Consider the following 17,739-nt stretch of genomic DNA (forward strand, 5'->3'; position numbering starts at 1 on the left):
GAGGGAAGAGGAAGAAAATGTGCATGACAAGCTGCTTTGAAAGCCTTGCTGATTCCTGGCTCCAACAGTGGGTTCATGCGCTGTACCCCTTGGCTCCCCGAAATGGGACAGAATCCCCTCCAGTGGGGCCCAGAGTTTCCCCCACCAAGCACCTCTTTACTAATCTCTCCTACCCTCCATGTTTTGAAAGCTTGTACTAGACAGTATCTACCTCATCCTAGAATCAATCCTCTGTGCCTGCCAAACAACAGGACCTCAATTGGTCTGTAGAACTGAACTGTATGATAAAGCTTTGGAATCGGACATTCCACAACTTGAATCCCAGGCTATGTGAGGTTGGTTCACTTATTAGACCTCTCTGATATTCAGTTTTTCTTATTTGAAAGATGGTATAATTATAATAATATATAATGTACTAACACAATTATTATAATTCCTTGGAGAAATAAGGTAGTGCATGGAAAGTACTTCACTTTCATAAGGATCTACTTCAGAAAATGACCATCTTTTTAATTAGTGTACCAAAAGTTTTCCCCACTTAAAAAATTAATCAAATACACATCTCTTTAATATCCACTCAACTTTGATGATCCAGAAATGACCAAGGCTGTACTGAATGCAATTCCAAGCAAATTTTAAAACTCAGATTTTTAGTTGCCCTACTCAGCTTTTGTATAGGTAAACATGTTATTTAATTAATTAATTAATTAATTAATTTTTTTAACGTTTATTTATTTTTGAGACAGAGAGAGACAGAGCATGAACGGGGGAGGGTCAGAGAGAGGGAGACACAGAATCTGAAACAGGCTCCAGGCTCTGAGCTGTCAGCACAGAGCCCGACGCGGGGCTTGAACTCACGGACCGCGAGATCATGACCTGAGCCGAAGTCAGCCGCTTAACTGACTGAGCCACCCAGGCGCCCCCATGTTATTTAATTAAAAAAAAAAAATGACAGGAACTTGTGCCCTCCCTCCCCACTTTTTTAAACTACTTTCTTTGTTCCCTAGAGGTCTACGGGTGCAGGGTTGAGAAAGGTGCTATTGCTCCTGCTTTGGTTTCTAGTTCAAATGGGTCTAAATGAACCCAAATACATCTCCAGAGCATGTGTTTGGGGAGAGGGAACACTGATGAGTGAAGAAGCACATGGTTTTTAGAGCCCAACAGGCTTAGGTTTAAATCCTGTCTTCTGTTTGCTTGTTGTGTGACTCTGGACAGGTTCCTTAGACCTCTCCCAACTCCTGGTTTCAGCTTCTGTAAAACAGTAATAATTCCTGTTTTACAGATTTGTCATGAGAATCAAATGAGATCATGATAAAGCCCTAGCATAGCATCTGAAAAATTACAGGCCTTCCATGAAATGATCATTATTTGTATTCGTTTTGGGAATCCAGCCAAATTTGTAGGTTTATTCTTAGTGTAGGAGTGGTTGTTGGCTTTAAAATTAGAATTATTTTTCATGCCCCCAAGATAGGCATGAGTAAATGTGACATTTCTAATTTCTAGGGAGTTTACTGATTAAAGAAATGACTGTATATTAAAACCAGGAGGCAGGAGCTCTGAGTTCTAACATGGCTGGCTTATTCATTCATCTCTGCATTCAGTCAATATTTTTCAAAGCCTACAGTGTGCCAGGCATGGTCTTAGGCACTGGGGATACAGTGAATAAGACCTGATTCTTGTCCTCAAGATGCTCATTGACTGTAGGGAGACAGGTACTCAGACTTGCCTTTTACCTCATCAGGACCTCTGCTGCACCCTTGTTTGATGATTAGCCCTCGTGGTTTCCCTTACCCTTCTATCTGGTAGAGATGCCACGGTTCATTCCTGCTGCCACCCACAGCAACACCTAGAAATATCTGTGTTTTTGCTTTATATATGCCTAACTCCGGATCAGCATAACTATCTAACTTCTGTCCAAGATGACCCAGATAGCTGTAGAAGATGATCCAATTGCGAAGGTCGAAACAGCTGCACATAGCCCAGCTCAGCTCTTAATAAATCTTTGTGCTGCTTAATAAATCTTTGTGGCCCTGGCCACTCCTTTTACCAGTCTCTATAGCCCATGATCTGGTCTCGTTTACCTCTTCAGCCTCATGTCTCTTGCCCTTTCTCTCTCTCTCTTTTTAAAAAAAAATTTTTTTAATGTTTATTTTTTTTTTAAGAGACAGAGAGAGACAGAATGTGAGTGGGGGAGGGCAGAGAGAGAGGGAGACACAGAATCTGAAGCAGGCTCCAGGCTCTGAGCTCTCAGCACAGAGCCTGACGTGGGGCTTGAACTCATGAGCTGTGAGATCATGACCTGAGCCAAAGTCAGACGCTTAACCGACTGAGCCACCCAGGCACCCCCTGCCCTTTCTCTTTCTTTACACTGAGCATTGCACACCCTGCTTGTAATTCTCTACACATATTGTGAAATTTATGGTCTCCCTAACTTTGTTCATGGCATCTCCCAGTGCTAGGGAGGGGGAGCCCTGATCAGCATGGATTCAGGTAGCCAATTCCTAGGCAGACACATCTCTAGAATAGAGGTGAGCACTTCAAGTTAGCATAGCTAGATGATATGAACATCCATTTCTTCCATTTCATGATTAATAAATAACTTTGATTATAATTTGGCTTTTTAAATAGATTTCTTATAGGAAGACAATATACTGGCAGTTGTAGTTTGCATTATAAATTGATAAACCCTGGTTTATACATCAGTCTTTTATGAGTTTAGTTTCTATGGTCACATGGTCACTCCTTTTGAGTCTCTTAGTTAAAATTTAATTTCTGGATAGAAAGCCAAGGATAAAACTGCTAAACCCACGTAGACAACACCAAAGTAATTAGCTGGCCTCGTGAGACAATGTATTTATCTCACCTCCCTACATCAACAATGACTTCTAAAGATCTTTTACAATTCTGAGATCATCACTGCCTCAGGAGAAAGGGAGGAAAACAAACAAACAAACACTTGAATGTGACTTATTCTAGTGGAATGTCCCTAATAGATACATATTCACTTGTTAGAAACATGCTTGTAACAATATCTAATTTCCTTTCTTTTGAAGCTTTGCTTTCTAAGCAGCCTTTGCAATTATAATTTGATCTCCTAAATGGATCTGGCTCCACAGGAAAGACAAGCTTTATGCCTGTGCCCTGGTATTTAGGGTGCTCAGACCAGATATAGTTCCTATTAAACAATATCAGCAAGTCTCTTATCAGTTTAGATAAAGATAATCAAAATCTCTGCCTAATCAAACCTGGGTAAAAGCTTCTGGTCCTAAAAAGCAACAAAGTGAGTTTGAATGACTTAGAAGAAATTAAATTGTCCAGGAAATTAAGAATGTTAAATTATAATAAGAACATTTACCATTTATGAATATTTATTGTGTTTATCTCATTTGATTCTTGCAAAAGTCCTACAAGCACCCATTTTATTTATTTATTTATTTATTTATTTATTTGTTTGTTTATTTATTTTAATGTTTATTTATTTTGAGAGAGAGAGGGCAAGCAGGGGAGTGGGGGCAGAGAGAGAGAGAGAGAAAGAGGAAGAGAATCCCAAGCAGGCTCCACACTGTCAGTGCAGAGCCCAACGTGGGGCTCAATCTCACGAACAGTGAGATCATGACCTGAGGTGAAATCAAGAGTTGGGCACTTAACTGACTGAGCCACCCAGGTGCTCCTACAAGCACCCATTTTATTTGTTTATTTTTTAAATTTATTTTATTTTTTATAATTTCCATCCAAAATAGTCATCATATGGTGCAACAATGATTTCAGGAGTAGATTCCTTAATGCCCCTTTCTCATTTAGCCCATCCCCCCCCCAACCCCTCCAGTAACCCTCTGTTTGTTTTCTATATTTAAGAGTCTCTTATGTTTTGTCCCCCTCCCTGTTTTGATATTATTTTTGCTTCCCTTCCCTTATGTTGATCTGTTTTCTATCTTAAAGTCCTCATATGATATTTGTTTTTCTCTAATAGCATAATACCCTCTAGTTCCATCCATGTAGTTGTAAATGGCAAGATTTTATTCTTTTTCATTGCCAAGTAATACTCCATTGTGTGTGTGTGTGTGTGTGTGTGTGTGTGTGTGTGTGTATCACATATTCTTTATCCATTCATCCATTGGTGGACATTTGGGCTCTTTCCATTCTTTGGCTATACAAGCACCCATTTTAAAGATGAATAAATTAAAGATTAGGCAAGTCAAATAATATCAGGCCAAGCTGACAAATGGAGAAAGGACTTAAGCATAGGTTTATCTGCCTCCAAAGCCCATGCTTTTAACCACTATGCAACACTGACTCCATCAACTAAATCCATTCATTCACTTATTCACCAAATATTTATTGAACACTTACACTGTGTTAAACATTAGAAATACCAGGATGAATAAAACACTTGTCATGAAGACCTTACAATTAAGTAGCAGGAGTGTATAAACATACATATAATAAATTGTTTTAGTTGCAGTCATAAGATATGAGCAATAAGATAAAAAACAAAAACAAAAAACAAAAAACGTGTACAGGTGTTACCTAGAAGTAGATAGGGGACAATGGAAAATTTCCATAGAGGATAGGACAGTTGAGCTAGGCGTTAAACGGTAAGTAGACTTTCATCATGTGGGTAAGATTACTTCAGGCAAAAAGAGTGGTGTGGAGGGAAAATGTCCGTAGGCAAAAATCCAGAATGGTGACTGAGGAGCTGCAGCTGTTGGTTTGGAGAGGTGGCCAGATGAGACCAGACAGGTGTGAAGATGCTCTGCATGCCACACTAGGGAGTTCGGGTTTTATGCTGCAGGAAATGGAGAGTCTTTTGGAATTTTTTTTTTTTAATGTTTATTTTGAGAAAGAGAGAGAGCATGAGCAGGGGAGGGTCAGAGAGAGAGAGGGAGACACAGGATGTGAAGCAGGCTCCAGGCTCTGAGGTGTCAGCACAGAGCCCGACACGGGGCTTGAACTCACAAACTGTGAGATCATGACCTGAGCCAAAGTCGGACGCTTAACCGACTGAGCCACCCAGGCGCCCTGGAATTTTAAGGAGAGTAGCAACATGGTTAGGTTTGATTTTAGATTTCTCAATAAGCACAACCGTAGGGAAAGTACTGTAAAAGTCAAGACACTATTGCAACGCGGGAGTACAGTGAGATGTTACTCTGTATGATCTGGTCATTATATTCCTATTAATACAGTACATGCTTGTGCTCTCCTCAGACCACCCAGATTTCTTCCCTTGAAAAATAGCACACAACAAGCTCCTTAATTATGGACGTGTTTTTTTGAGCAGTGTATGTTGGAGGATGTTTGTGTGTGTGTAAAATGTATTCGTGCCTAGAATTTCAGCCCTCTTGTGAGATTCTTTTGAAACGAAGATTGTATCATCTATCAAATTAGCTCTCCTTCAGTTTTCAATCATTTTCAAATATGGCAACAATGTCTTCTAATTCTGTTTCAATATAGATATACCACTATTCATTGTCTACAGGATAAAGTTCAAACTCGTTATTATAATATATAAAAGACTGATAACATCTTGATGCAATCTTGCCAGCTTATCTCAAGACCTTCTCTACACACCTTACATTTTATTCACATCAAACTACTTTTGGTTTTGTTCAGGCCTTATGTTTTCAAATGTCTGTAACTTTGCCTATGCTGTTCCATCTATCCTAAAGACCATCTTGCCCCCTAGACAGGATTCCTCACTTATATTCATATTTTACATTGCTCTATGACAATATTATCATAAGCCATTATAATCACCTTAAATTTGTCTCCTTCCGACCTTGGTTGGAAGGGCAGAACTCAATCCTATTTGTCTTTTTGCCTTGAAATATCAAACACAGTGGATGGTTACATTGTTGGAGCTAACTAAATCACATTTACTTTGCAGAACAAAATCTTAGCATGCTAAAAATAAAAGGCATGAACATCCTTTGTTGCTCTGCTTTGTAAATTACTGAACAGTCAACAGTTAACTGCACTACTGCCTTCCTTAGCAAAGGTTTATTGACCATAGGAAGCTCTAAGATTTTAGAATAGCAAAAAAGTTTGACTCTATCTCTCCTTTTTAGGAAAGCTATTGAAGCAAAGTCCTAAACTTCCACTCTCTCTAGTGATCATTTTAGTACTAGAATTCTAGACACTAATGAATCAAGCATTTATAAAAACAATTAGTAAATGTGCATGTCACTTTTTGAATTTGAATTTGAGTATCAGACATTTTTCTCTTTTAAGCTATACTAGTGAGGAGTGTTTCTATCATGTTTTTGATTAGAATATAATAACTCAAGATCAGGAACTAAAAACCTTTAAAAATTAATTGATAATACCACTTCCCTATCAGCTGAATACAGTGCTATTATAGTTGTAAAGAATTTGAAGGCCTTTCTTGGTTGATTGTTTTTAAAAGTCTATATTTTTTTTTTTTTAGAAGTAACTCGGCTCAGCATTTATTTATTTTTGGGACAGAGAGAGACAGAGCATGAACGGGGGAGGGGCAGAGAGAGAGGGAGACACAGAATCGGAAACAGGCTCCAGGCTCTGAGCCATCGGCCCAGAGCCCGACGCGGGGCTCGAACTCACGGACCGCGAGATCGTGACCTGGTTGAAGTCGGACGCTTAACCGACTGCGCCATCCAGGCGCCCCTAAAAGTCTATATTTTTAATGTGACCTAGCGCTAAATACTTGGGACTGTGGAGCCATGAAGGATATATAGCTGTGATATACACACTGTGATTTTATATACCTCACTACGTTAAAAAGCTTCTTCCAGCCAAGAGTGTTGCTGTGGAACTTGTTTAGACTGAGCATGTTGATAAGATAAATTGCCAAGTGTCTTTGGTTTTTCATAGAATAGATGTTCCATTTATCCTCAGTTTTTCATCTTGTTTTATAAGAGTTCTATACTTTCTTGACTGGTCTCATTTTTAGAAAGATGTAAATCTATGTAAGCACCAGGATAAATTTAAACATTGTGGTTAAACCTGTATTTAAACACATCTTTCTAGGGCCTGAATGTTTTTAATGCTGCAACACTGGGGGGGGGGGGGGGGGAGGAGGGGAAGTGGGGGGGGGAGATTTTTAGAATGATTCTTACAATTAACTGTTTTATTTTTTATTGACTTAAAACCTTCAAACTAGCAATCTTTTAAAACTAGAATGAAGATATATATCCATAAAAAATTAATGCTGGTAGCACTTTCAAAATACGTTTAAGTATTCTGATGAACATTTTCTAGGACCAAAATCTAATTTTCACATTGGAACAAATTTATGAATAGGGTACCCTGCTCCCCTTGCCTCATTGTTTTCTGCCTTCATGCCTATTTTGCTATGCAAAAGCTTTATGTCAATTTACTCTTTGAGCTGTTTAAGACCAAACCAAATTATTCCTTCAGCACATTTTAAACAATCCCTTAAAGACCTCTTTTTCTTGGCTATGTTTCCAATCTTGGCTTATCACTATAATATTTCATGCTCTATGCTTCTGAAAAAATTCAATATTCAAGAACAAAGTAATCCAGAGCTTTACTTCATTTCAGTCTTTTTATGTCCTAGGGCTGTCCAACTCAATGACCCAGTTTTTATTGTGTCGCATCTCCCTGTCTGTTGCTGACTGCGACCAGCTTGCCTAATCCTTTTCCTGTCCCTTATCAGTTTTCCCTTAATTCAAAAATCTTTTTTTTTTTAAATTCTTTGCACTTCTTCTTTCACAGCTTTTAGGTTTTTCTTCCTCTTTGGAGATTCAGTGTTCCTGTGGTAGCCACACTGAGACACCAAGATGAATGGCTAACTAAGGTCCATAAGCCTGTCCTTCTCAAAATTTTCATTGTATTATCTTTAGAAGTGAGAGTGGTAAATGGCAGAAAGTGGATAACTTGGCATTATGCATCAAGAGTCCTTAAAAATGTTCATGTTCTGTGAACCAGCCATTTCACTTCTGAGGGTCTAGCTTATTAATTAAAAGGAATCATCTAAGATATGGGGAAAAAAACAGTCTACATGAGATGCTCATTCAATGTTTGTATAAAAGCAAAAGAAGAGAACAGTGCAAATATCCAATAGGAGAGAAGTTAAAAACAATTAGCATCTATCTCCTTGATGGGAATATTGTGCAATCATTTAAGATGATGGTTATTTGACCAGGTAGAAAGATGGATATTTATGTTTTCAGAAAACCAGGGTGCAAAATTATAAGTGTCAATGATCACAACTATGTTTTTAAAAAGCATTTACAAGTGGAAAACAGCAAGGAAGCATGACATTTGCTGATAGTTCTTATTTTAGGGTTGTGGATTCACAGATGACTTTTCTTTACTCTCAAAATCTTGATTAAATTTATTTTCAAAGTTTTTAAAAGCTATAATTTTAACTGATGCAAATTATGAACCATTTAGGTTATGCCAAGTAAAATGTATAAAAGACTATTTCAAATAGAGTTCTATTTAAGTTAATCACAATCTAACGACTGGCAAAGGGGCAATAACACAGTGAGTGTGTTATTAACATTGTGCGTAATCCCAAAAAAAGTAGGAAAAAATTTTCAATACCTATTTTAAAATATAAAATGATTTTTTTTTTTAAACTTTGTTCTCTCCAAAGTTACTTCATCAAATCAACATCTGGTCCAACCTTTCAATCTATTTCCACACTGTCTTCAGAGAGATTCTTCTGAAGCCTAAATCTGTTTGTGATATTCCCCTGTTGATAAATCACTCGGGGATTGAGAACATTAAAATCTTTAGCTTAGTTTACTAGCTACTCCCAAGCTTCTCTACCTTATTCTGTGTCCTTTCTTCTCATGTACCCTCCCCACCAGCTTTACCAAAGTATATATAATACCTGAAACAGTACTCAGAGTCACTATTATTTCGGTTTCTTAATACTGAAATGAACAGTTAATACACATTCTTCAAATCTCAAGTGTTACTTTGTTTGGAAAGACTTTACAGATTCTTCATCTTCTGTAACCCCCTTCTCTGTAATCCCACAGTGCCCATTATATTGTATGATCATTGATTTGCTTGTCTGCTTTTCCCACCAGACAGTGTACGTGTTAATAGTGCACAGGCGAGCGTGTGTGTGTTTAACCACACTCCTCACACCCCTCACCATGTCCCCTGCCTGTGCTCTGACAGTGAGATGAATAGTGGGTGCTCAGTAATGCTGATGAAGGGCCAACATGCTAATAATCCTGGACACTAGATGCCAGGAACAAACTGGGGAGACATGCTGGAAGTGAAAGACTGTTATCCTATCAGGTACCTATCAGGTAGAAATAGTTCAGTGCATCTCACCCTGATGAAGTTGGACTTCCCTACTTTGTCTTAAGGGTGTCCTGCAAATACTGTACCTCCCACATCATACACCTGAGAACTGGGAGCAGTCTTAGTTGTCTGTGAGCCTCCACTATTCCCTTGTACATACTAGACATTCAAGCATCCACTGATTAAAATCCAATTTTCAAAATACATTCTGATTTACAGAAATTTGCGTCCACTTTGTCCGTGATAAGCCAAAGCCTCTGGAATAAAAAAAAATATGTGAAGGACAAAATATTTGTGAAGGTCAAAATCCTAACTAGAAATTTTCAGAACTGTGTTGTGGACCCCTAGAAAGATAGATGTAACAGGAATTAAGAAAGGACAAACTTATTCAAATAAAACACAAACAAGGACTGCAGGAACTCCAAATGTGCTGACATGTAAACATCATCTTCTACCTCAATTTTCATATGCTTATAGGGAACAGGGTATACTCCGACAGAAAATACTGGTTCGGCCCAACACAAAATCATGGTTTTGTTGTCTAGATGGAAAACAAATGACTTGGTCATGTTCTCAATTGATTTTCTTACTTTCTTTTTTCCCACCCTTATTATATTTGCATTTTAAGCAATATAGATAGTACAACCAAAACAATTTTTTTTGTAGAAAATTTTAATCAAATTCATTTTCCCCAAATTTTTATAGCCTTTAAAATTTGACTATGACTCTAATATTCTACCTATTAATCCTTTAATATAAATTAAAGTATGAATGTATCAGAGGCTCTGATATTTAAGATAAAACTCTGGAAACTGTTATATAAAACAGTCTTGCTTAATCATCCCCTTAATTTATCTGCTATATAGACTTAATGTTCTTATTTTATATTTTCTTTAACACCTATCCCTGGGGTGCCTCAGTGGCTCAGTTGGTTAAGTGTCCGACTCTCGGTTTTGGCTCAGGTCATGATCTCACAGTTCACGAGTTCGAGCCCGGCATTGGGCTCTGCACTGGCAGTGTGGAGCCTGCTTGGGATTCTCTTCATGAGCTTGCTCTCTCTCTCTCTCAAAATAAACTTAAAACAATTTAAAAAAAATCACTTATCCCCATCTGGAAACAAATGCAAACAAATGTAAGTTTAAAAAAAATAACCAAACAATTCTATTTTGGATTTCAAAGTATTGGAATATACATAGCAACTTCTCTGGTACAAGGGAGAAGTTAAACAGCCTGTGCATCGGGGGAGAAATCTTTGACTGAACTTTATATATATTAATAGGAAGCAGAAATAATGAAATTAGCATGATTAGTTTGGGCAGGTGTAATTACGAGTGAAAACATTTTCAAAACTTAAGCAATGTAAGAATGAATAAGGCAAAATAGGGAGATACTAGGATGAGCCTGAATTACAGAAAAGGAAAATTGGAAAGAACACTTTTTAATGTAGCTACAACTGTTCTCAGTAAAATGCATTACTTATAAAAGGCACATTTCCCTATAGCTAAGAAGAAAATATTATAACCCTTAAGACAATTTGATCATCACTAAAAATAATGTTGAGATACACCCATGCAGCTTTGTTCTTAACAACTCCTTTTTTTTTTTAATATATATATTTTTTTCAACGTTTATTTATTTTTGGGACAGAGAGAGACAGAGCATGAACGGGGGAGGTGCAGAGAGAGAGGGAGACACAGAATCAGAAACAGGCTCCAGGCTCTGAGCCATCAGCCCAGAGCCTGACACGGGGCTCGAACTCATGGACCGCGAGATCATGACCTGGCTGAAGTCGGACGCTTAACCGACTGCACCACCCAGGCGCCCCTTAACAACTCCTTTAAAAAGGTTTGCTCTATTAGCAAGGAAACATGCTCATTTAAGATCATGAGTGCAATCTCTTTTGCCCATCTCAGCTCTGTGTATTAACAGGGACGCTGCTTTTCAAATCAAGTCTCATGTAAATCTAATGGTTATGCATTCTTCAGTGAACAGTGATTTAATAGCTGAGATCACAAGGGTTAATAAATGTGCCTAGTGCAGTGCCTACTACATAAAAGGCTCTCTTATCTATCTATCTATCTATCTATCTATCTCCTTCCCTTGCAACTCTGTAATAAAAATAATAAACCCATAGCCCAAAATAGCTATACAAGATAGGAATGATTTGTTGTAGATACTTTAACATAAATATTTCATAATTTATTATAAAGACATTTTTGTACACAACCATTATAAATACTTAACATGGTTTTATAACAGTTGCAATTTTATGATTTCCTAAATACCATGATAACCCACCTGTTTTTAACCTCTGTATAAAAGCTAAGTGTAGGGTTAGAATTTAACCCAGGACACATCAAAATCTGGTGTTTTGGTTTATAAATATAGTTAATACATCAGGATATTGACAAGAATTGCCATGTGCTTCAGATGTACTGCCAAGACATGAAGAGCCAACAAGCTTCAAAGAAATATACACGTTTCTAGTTTTAGGTGCTAATAAGAAATATTACTGTAAAGCTGGTAAACTGTGACTACCAACGCAGATTTCTATACACCTGAAAAAGTCAACAACAAAAATATTAAGATATTTGTCCACCAGGTGGACAGTATCTAGGCTGTAGGGTTGACTTACTGCTTTCGTGTACTGTACAATCAGTCTTATCATTGCCCCCAGCTTTGGAATTTCAGAGCTAGACAATATACAGTTCAAAACACTTGCTTTGTCCTTTCTCTCATGCTAGATCTCTGATATGTTCCTCTTACAGTCTTGCTAAAGGATCTTTCAGCTTTTCACTCAACAGCACTGGGTCAAATCTCTTCTATACAGGATCTCATTCTTCTCGTGCCTCCTCTGTATGCAGAGAGCCGGTCAAAGTCTTGGAGGTGGAAACGAGTTGCCAACTGATTTACCATTTTCCTCAGGGTAACAAAGGCTGAAACAACTTGGAAAGTAAGGAACAAAGTGAAGATGATGTGTATTGCTTTTTCCAATGGCAGATTCGTTAGGCCTTCATTAAAGAGCAAGAATAGAATTAAAGGCAGTTGCAACAGAAGACTCAAAAGCCAAAAGCCAGCCAATTCAGGAACCTGCAACGACACACAATAAGAGTAAATCAGATCAGTAAAGTACAGTCTTTCATTTATATAGATCAGCAGTACTGGGTACCTACATTATGAGCTCTGTAATTCAAAAGGAGTAGAAAATGGTCCGTGTCCTCAAAGGCTTAGTCTAGATTAAAAGTGAAAACTAACTTATGTGGCAATGCTAGAATGATATACATTAATAAATAATTGAATGCATCACATAGAGGCATGAACTAAATACTGTAAGAAATAAGACAACAGTGATTAGGTGAAAGAAAGAGTCCAAGGATGTAGGCTGTTGAAGTTGGGTAGAAGGAAGAAGAGGCGAGAAGGTAAGTAAGCAAAGAAAAGCATGACCAGGAATCAACATGTCAGGGGGGAATGGATGCTTGGGTTAGAAAATAACAAGTGAGACTGGTAGGTGCCTAATTCTGAAGAGCTGAGAAAACCACAGAAATCTTTAAGCATTATCCCTAAGCTGTGGTAACTGTAAATGCTTAGGCAACACAATGATTCAGAAAAACATGTCTGGCCTAGGATTCCTGAGTTTATAATCTCTCCCATTTTCTTATTCAGGATCCAAACATGTTTAATTGACCATGTATTTTCAAGGCAGGTGGAGAAGAGGGAAAACTGTCAATTCTTAAGTGCTTACTATATTCAGGTATTTTATATAAATTATTTCATTTAATCCCAACAAACCTTGAAGTAAATATTTCCCCCATTTTATATACAAAGAAAGCCAGGCTCTGGAGATTGAACAGACTACAGGGACAGAATTAGTAAAGTTGGAGGCAGGCCTTTGCTCCTTCTACCACAGCTCCCTGCCTTTTCCTCATTATGAAAACCGTATTGCCTTTATGTGTAGCACTGAGAGAAAGGAAAGAAGAGCCTACCTTTTCCTGTAGGTTCCCCATGTAGCCCAGATACAACCTGATAGCTTCAATTAAGGTTATTATGACGATAACAGTGACCACAATGAATTTGTAGTAATCAGGCAAGACTGAATACTAAAAAACAACAAAAAGAACACAAAAATAAACATGTTTGTAAAATCTCACATAGAGTAAAACTGACCTGAGATAGAAAAGAAATTTTACAACTTTAATTTTATTGACAATGTAACAATGCCAGGAATGGGCAGAAGAGACCTCAGCAGAAGTATTAAAGCACAGACTTACCTTCATCTGAAGCATCATAATGCTGCTTACCCACCAAAGTGGGAAAAAGTAAGTGTTAAAATAAAGTGACATCTGCAATGCCAAACTGGAAACCATTTCATTATCTACAAAAGAAACAGACAGAAAAAAAAAAAACCAAGCTCCTAATTCTGGTCAATGCCCTATATGTCCTTTAGTGTCTTAAAATTAGTATCTATAGTGTTGGTTCAACAAAACTCCAAATTTTAAGCCAATTTATAATCACTGACAGCAAAAGGAAATATCTATCATAGTACTATTTAATTCATATACTGGCTTCATGGGGGGATGTTTCTTTCTTATTTTTTTTAAGTTTGTTTATTTTGAGGGGGGGGCAGGGAGGGGCAGACAGAGAATCCCAGGTAGGCTCTTCACTGTCAGCACACAGCCCTGTGGCTCTGTGACTTGTGGCTCGAGCTCAAAACCGTGAGATCATGACTTGAGCAGAAGTCAGAGAGGCTCAACTGATGAGCTACCCAGGCACCCCTCGTAGAGGTATGTTTCGTATTTTTCAATTACTTCATCAATTTGCCATTACAGTCTGCTCATTTTTTGCACACTAATGGTGTAGATTAAATGTGGAATATCAATTTGAATCCTATTGAACAGGTAACAATAATGATCATAACCTCCTTTGCAGAGTTCTATGTAAAAAGCCTATAAAATTAACACATAAAATACATAAAAACTTACCTTTCACACACCTCTCTTCAGCATACTCTAATCCCATCCATTCACTAATACCCAATTTAATGCCACTTTGTCCGTAAGTCCTTTCTTGATCCTATTCCCCCACCCTGGTAGAAATCTCTTCCCCTCTAGGTATTTACTTCTAACCTGTGCGTAAGAAAGTGTTAGCAAAGAACATCCCCCTGCTCTAGACAGTCTAGTGCGCTGAGAGATCAGGAGCTTTGGAGTCCAAGTAAACCCATAACTCCTCAAACACCCCTGGAATCCTCAATGCCACACTTCGGATAAATTATTTAACCTCTTTGAGTCTCAATTTCTTCATATGTAAAATGGTAACATTAAAAGTACCTCACAGGTTGCTTGCAAGGATTAGAGATAGTATTAATTACTTTACCCTACCACCATGCCTGGTACTTAGCAGGCACTCAATAACATTAGTCCCCTTTCCTTCTCTTTTACTTAATACACAGACTCATTGTAAGCACAAATCCCTAATTTGAGATACTCATAGAACCTAAAATCTTGCCATACACATGGTGCATACCAAATATGTACAAGCAGAAAGCATGGAAACATAGTGTCATAAAGACATTAATGTAGACATTTGTGATTCATGAGCTTCATTTATCTAAGGGTGATTGCCTAATACCTTTTGCTTCTATGTAAGAGAGAAAGGTCCTAAATTAAGAATTTGATTTTTTAAATTAAGCCCTACAAATACATTCTAAATTTGACTAAATTCTAACAGTTTAGGAACAGATAATGCATTTTGAAATCAATTGCCCTAAATGTAACAATTTATAAAGGCCCTAAAATAAATTTCTTAAAAACTTTTTTTCTCTCCACAGCTGAGTATATCTGCCATTCAGTAATTTTAAAATATAAGAAATAATCCTGGTCTCTCAGAGTAAGGTTTCCTATAGCTCCAAGAATTTGCCTGATTATTAATCTACTTTTTTTTTTACTCAGTTATTATGACCTACTTTTGCTTGTACCTATTTAATTTTTTTTTGCTTGTACCTATTTAATTTTTTGTTTTTTTGCTTGTACCTATTTTTTACATTATCAGTGATACCAGAATGAATTCTTAAAATTTGTTAAACCGAAGGCAACTCACCAGCCTAGGATTCTTTTTTTCATAACAGTACAACTCTAGGTCAGTGGACGTGGTAATGGTATACACTTGTAATTACAGTGCAAATAATCAAACCTACTTCGGATCCACAAGGAAGAAAATGTGGGAAGGAAATGATAAATTAAGCTGAAAATTTTAATACCTTTGGAGCAGAAATTAGTCAAATTTTGCTAAGGAGTTTTTATGTTAGAAATTGTGTACATGAGCATCTTAAGCGTTACGCTATAGCTATACGGCATTTCAAACTTATAATCATGCAACTGAAAATCAAGTTAATATGCAAATGAACCTTGAAAGCACAAGACATGAATTTACTAAATTTTGCAAAAGTACCAGTTGAGTTCTGTAAACGGAATTTAAATTAAAACATTATATAAATCAGGGGTAGGCAAACTACCAGCCAGCTGCCTGTTTTTTGTATAGCAAGTGAGCTAAAAATGGTTTTTCACATTTTTAAATGGTTGGGGGAAAAAATCAAAGAATAATATTTTGTGACACTGAAAATCATATGAAATTCAAATTTTAGTGTCCATAAATAAAGTTTTATTGGAACACTGCCACATCTATGCATTTACCATTATCTATGTCTGCCACAGAGACCTATGGCCTGCAAGTCTAAAATATTTGTTACCAGCCCTTTACAGAAAATGTCCGCTGACCTCTGATACCCTGCATCACCAGACTTTAGTGCCTGTTAAGGCTTCGCTTTAGAATCAGAGACTTGACCTAATTTTTCACATTATACTTTTCTCTGTACATCCTAAATCTTAAAGAGGCCTAAATTCAGGATGAAAACAATGCAACTATGGGAACGTACTTTTCTCTGCGCTCTTTTAAAAGTCCCTAGACCAAGCAGGAGGAAAAGGTTTCTATTTCCCCAGCAGAGTTCAGTGATAAAAACCACATGGATTTGGATGACAGTATGTTGTCTATCATCATGATTTAAGGAGGGAAACTGTTCTGGAGGAAACAGAGTTACCACTTGCCGTCAAGTTGAATGCTGTATTTTGTTACCGATTTAGGGAAAGAGTTGTACATGGTGAGGGGAATGTGGAGATGGCAGGGAAGGGGGCGAGCTTTGTTGAAAGCGATTCTACTGTGGCAGCTACCATTCTGGAATGGATAGCGGTTTAACAGGACTCATTAAAAAAAAAAAAAAAAAAAAAAATCTTTCCATCTCTTCCGCCAGAAAACGGACTTGGGGTGGAACGTGGTCGTTTTGCGAGTAAAGGAGAAGAGAAGATATTTTAACCAAGGTGGGGAGTGGGAAGGGGAGACTGCCTGGGCTGTTTTCAGTCCAGCTTGGCCACAAACGCCAGAGCGGAAGTCGCAGAGGAAAAACACCGCCGGCCTTCGCGGAGGATGCGGGACCGGACGTGTGCTGCGAAGGCAGTGTTTATATTTTTAGTTTCTGAGGAAGGCCGGTGCCACCTCAGCGGCTAGGCTTACAGTTCGCCGGCCAGGACCGTTAGGGATACGGGACTGGAAGTGTCCCAGCCCCAGCCCCAACCCCAACCTAGGGGTGGGCCCCTCCTCCGGCTCTCTTTCCGCACTGCGGAAACCCAGCTGAAGGCGAGGCCGCCATTTTAGGTCCGGGCAAACTCTGGCCGCTCCTGAAACCCACGCCAGGTCCTCCGCAGGCCATACCCGCTGCGCCGGGCCTCGGCCACTCACCAGGACCCTCGCTGTACTCCGGCCCGGTCCGGTTGGAGTCGCTGAACACGGTCCGGCTGAAGTTTCCCAGCCGCTGGCGGACCGGATCCGGCAGCTCCATGGCCGGGCCTCGGTACGGCTTACAGCTAGGTCTGCGGACGCTGCCTCCTTCTACCGTTCCCACGGCAACCGGGCAGCGCGCGATGCTGGGGCCCAGGGGCGCGCGGCCGCCCTGCGGAGCAGAAGCGCAGGTCGCGAGCACGAACGCCTGGAAAGGAGAGGTGTGCTGAGAGTTGTGTCCTGGCGAGCGCCGCAACCTCGTGTGCGAAACGGCAGATTCCTTAGTCCTGTTATAAGCCTCATCATTCTTAAAAACAAATAGAAACAATAATAAATGAGCCGAGGTTGGTTTGTGATATAAGGAGCCGTCACATCTCGTCAGTGGGATGCAAGCTTTCTGGAAGGAAATATAGAACGAATATAGAACTTACAGAATGTTCATGACCCGGTGGCTTCTTTCTTAGGACTATACATTTGAAAAGTTTTATTATTAATATATAGTGTGTATGCGTATACATACAATATTTTTAATAAAATATTCTTAGTATATAATATACATTCCTAGAACTGTGGGTAGATGTATACGCACACACGCTCATTTGATGGAATACATTGCTGCATCTTAAAAATATGCTTGCAACGAATATTTGATTG

At 38.5% G+C, this 17,739-nt stretch overlaps 1 protein-coding gene across 1 annotated transcript; it reads right to left on the bottom strand.

Moving 5' to 3' along the window:
• Positions 1 to 11,438: 11,438 nt before the first annotated feature.
• Positions 11,439 to 17,351, bottom strand: TMEM17 (transmembrane protein 17). Its single transcript, XM_045446188.1, has 4 exons — positions 17,047 to 17,351; positions 13,530 to 13,633; positions 13,245 to 13,358; positions 11,439 to 12,351 (listed from the first exon to the last, which is right to left on the bottom strand). The coding sequence occupies exons 1-4, from the start codon at positions 17,144 to 17,146 to the stop codon at positions 12,073 to 12,075; spliced, it is 597 nt and encodes a 198-aa protein (XP_045302144.1). The 5' UTR covers positions 17,147 to 17,351; the 3' UTR covers positions 11,439 to 12,072.
• Positions 17,352 to 17,739: the final 388 nt, after the last annotated feature.

This window comes from Leopardus geoffroyi, chromosome A3 (assembly GCF_018350155.1).
Source record: "Leopardus geoffroyi isolate Oge1 chromosome A3, O.geoffroyi_Oge1_pat1.0, whole genome shotgun sequence".
Taxonomy (NCBI): Eukaryota; Metazoa; Chordata; class Mammalia; order Carnivora; family Felidae; genus Leopardus; species Leopardus geoffroyi.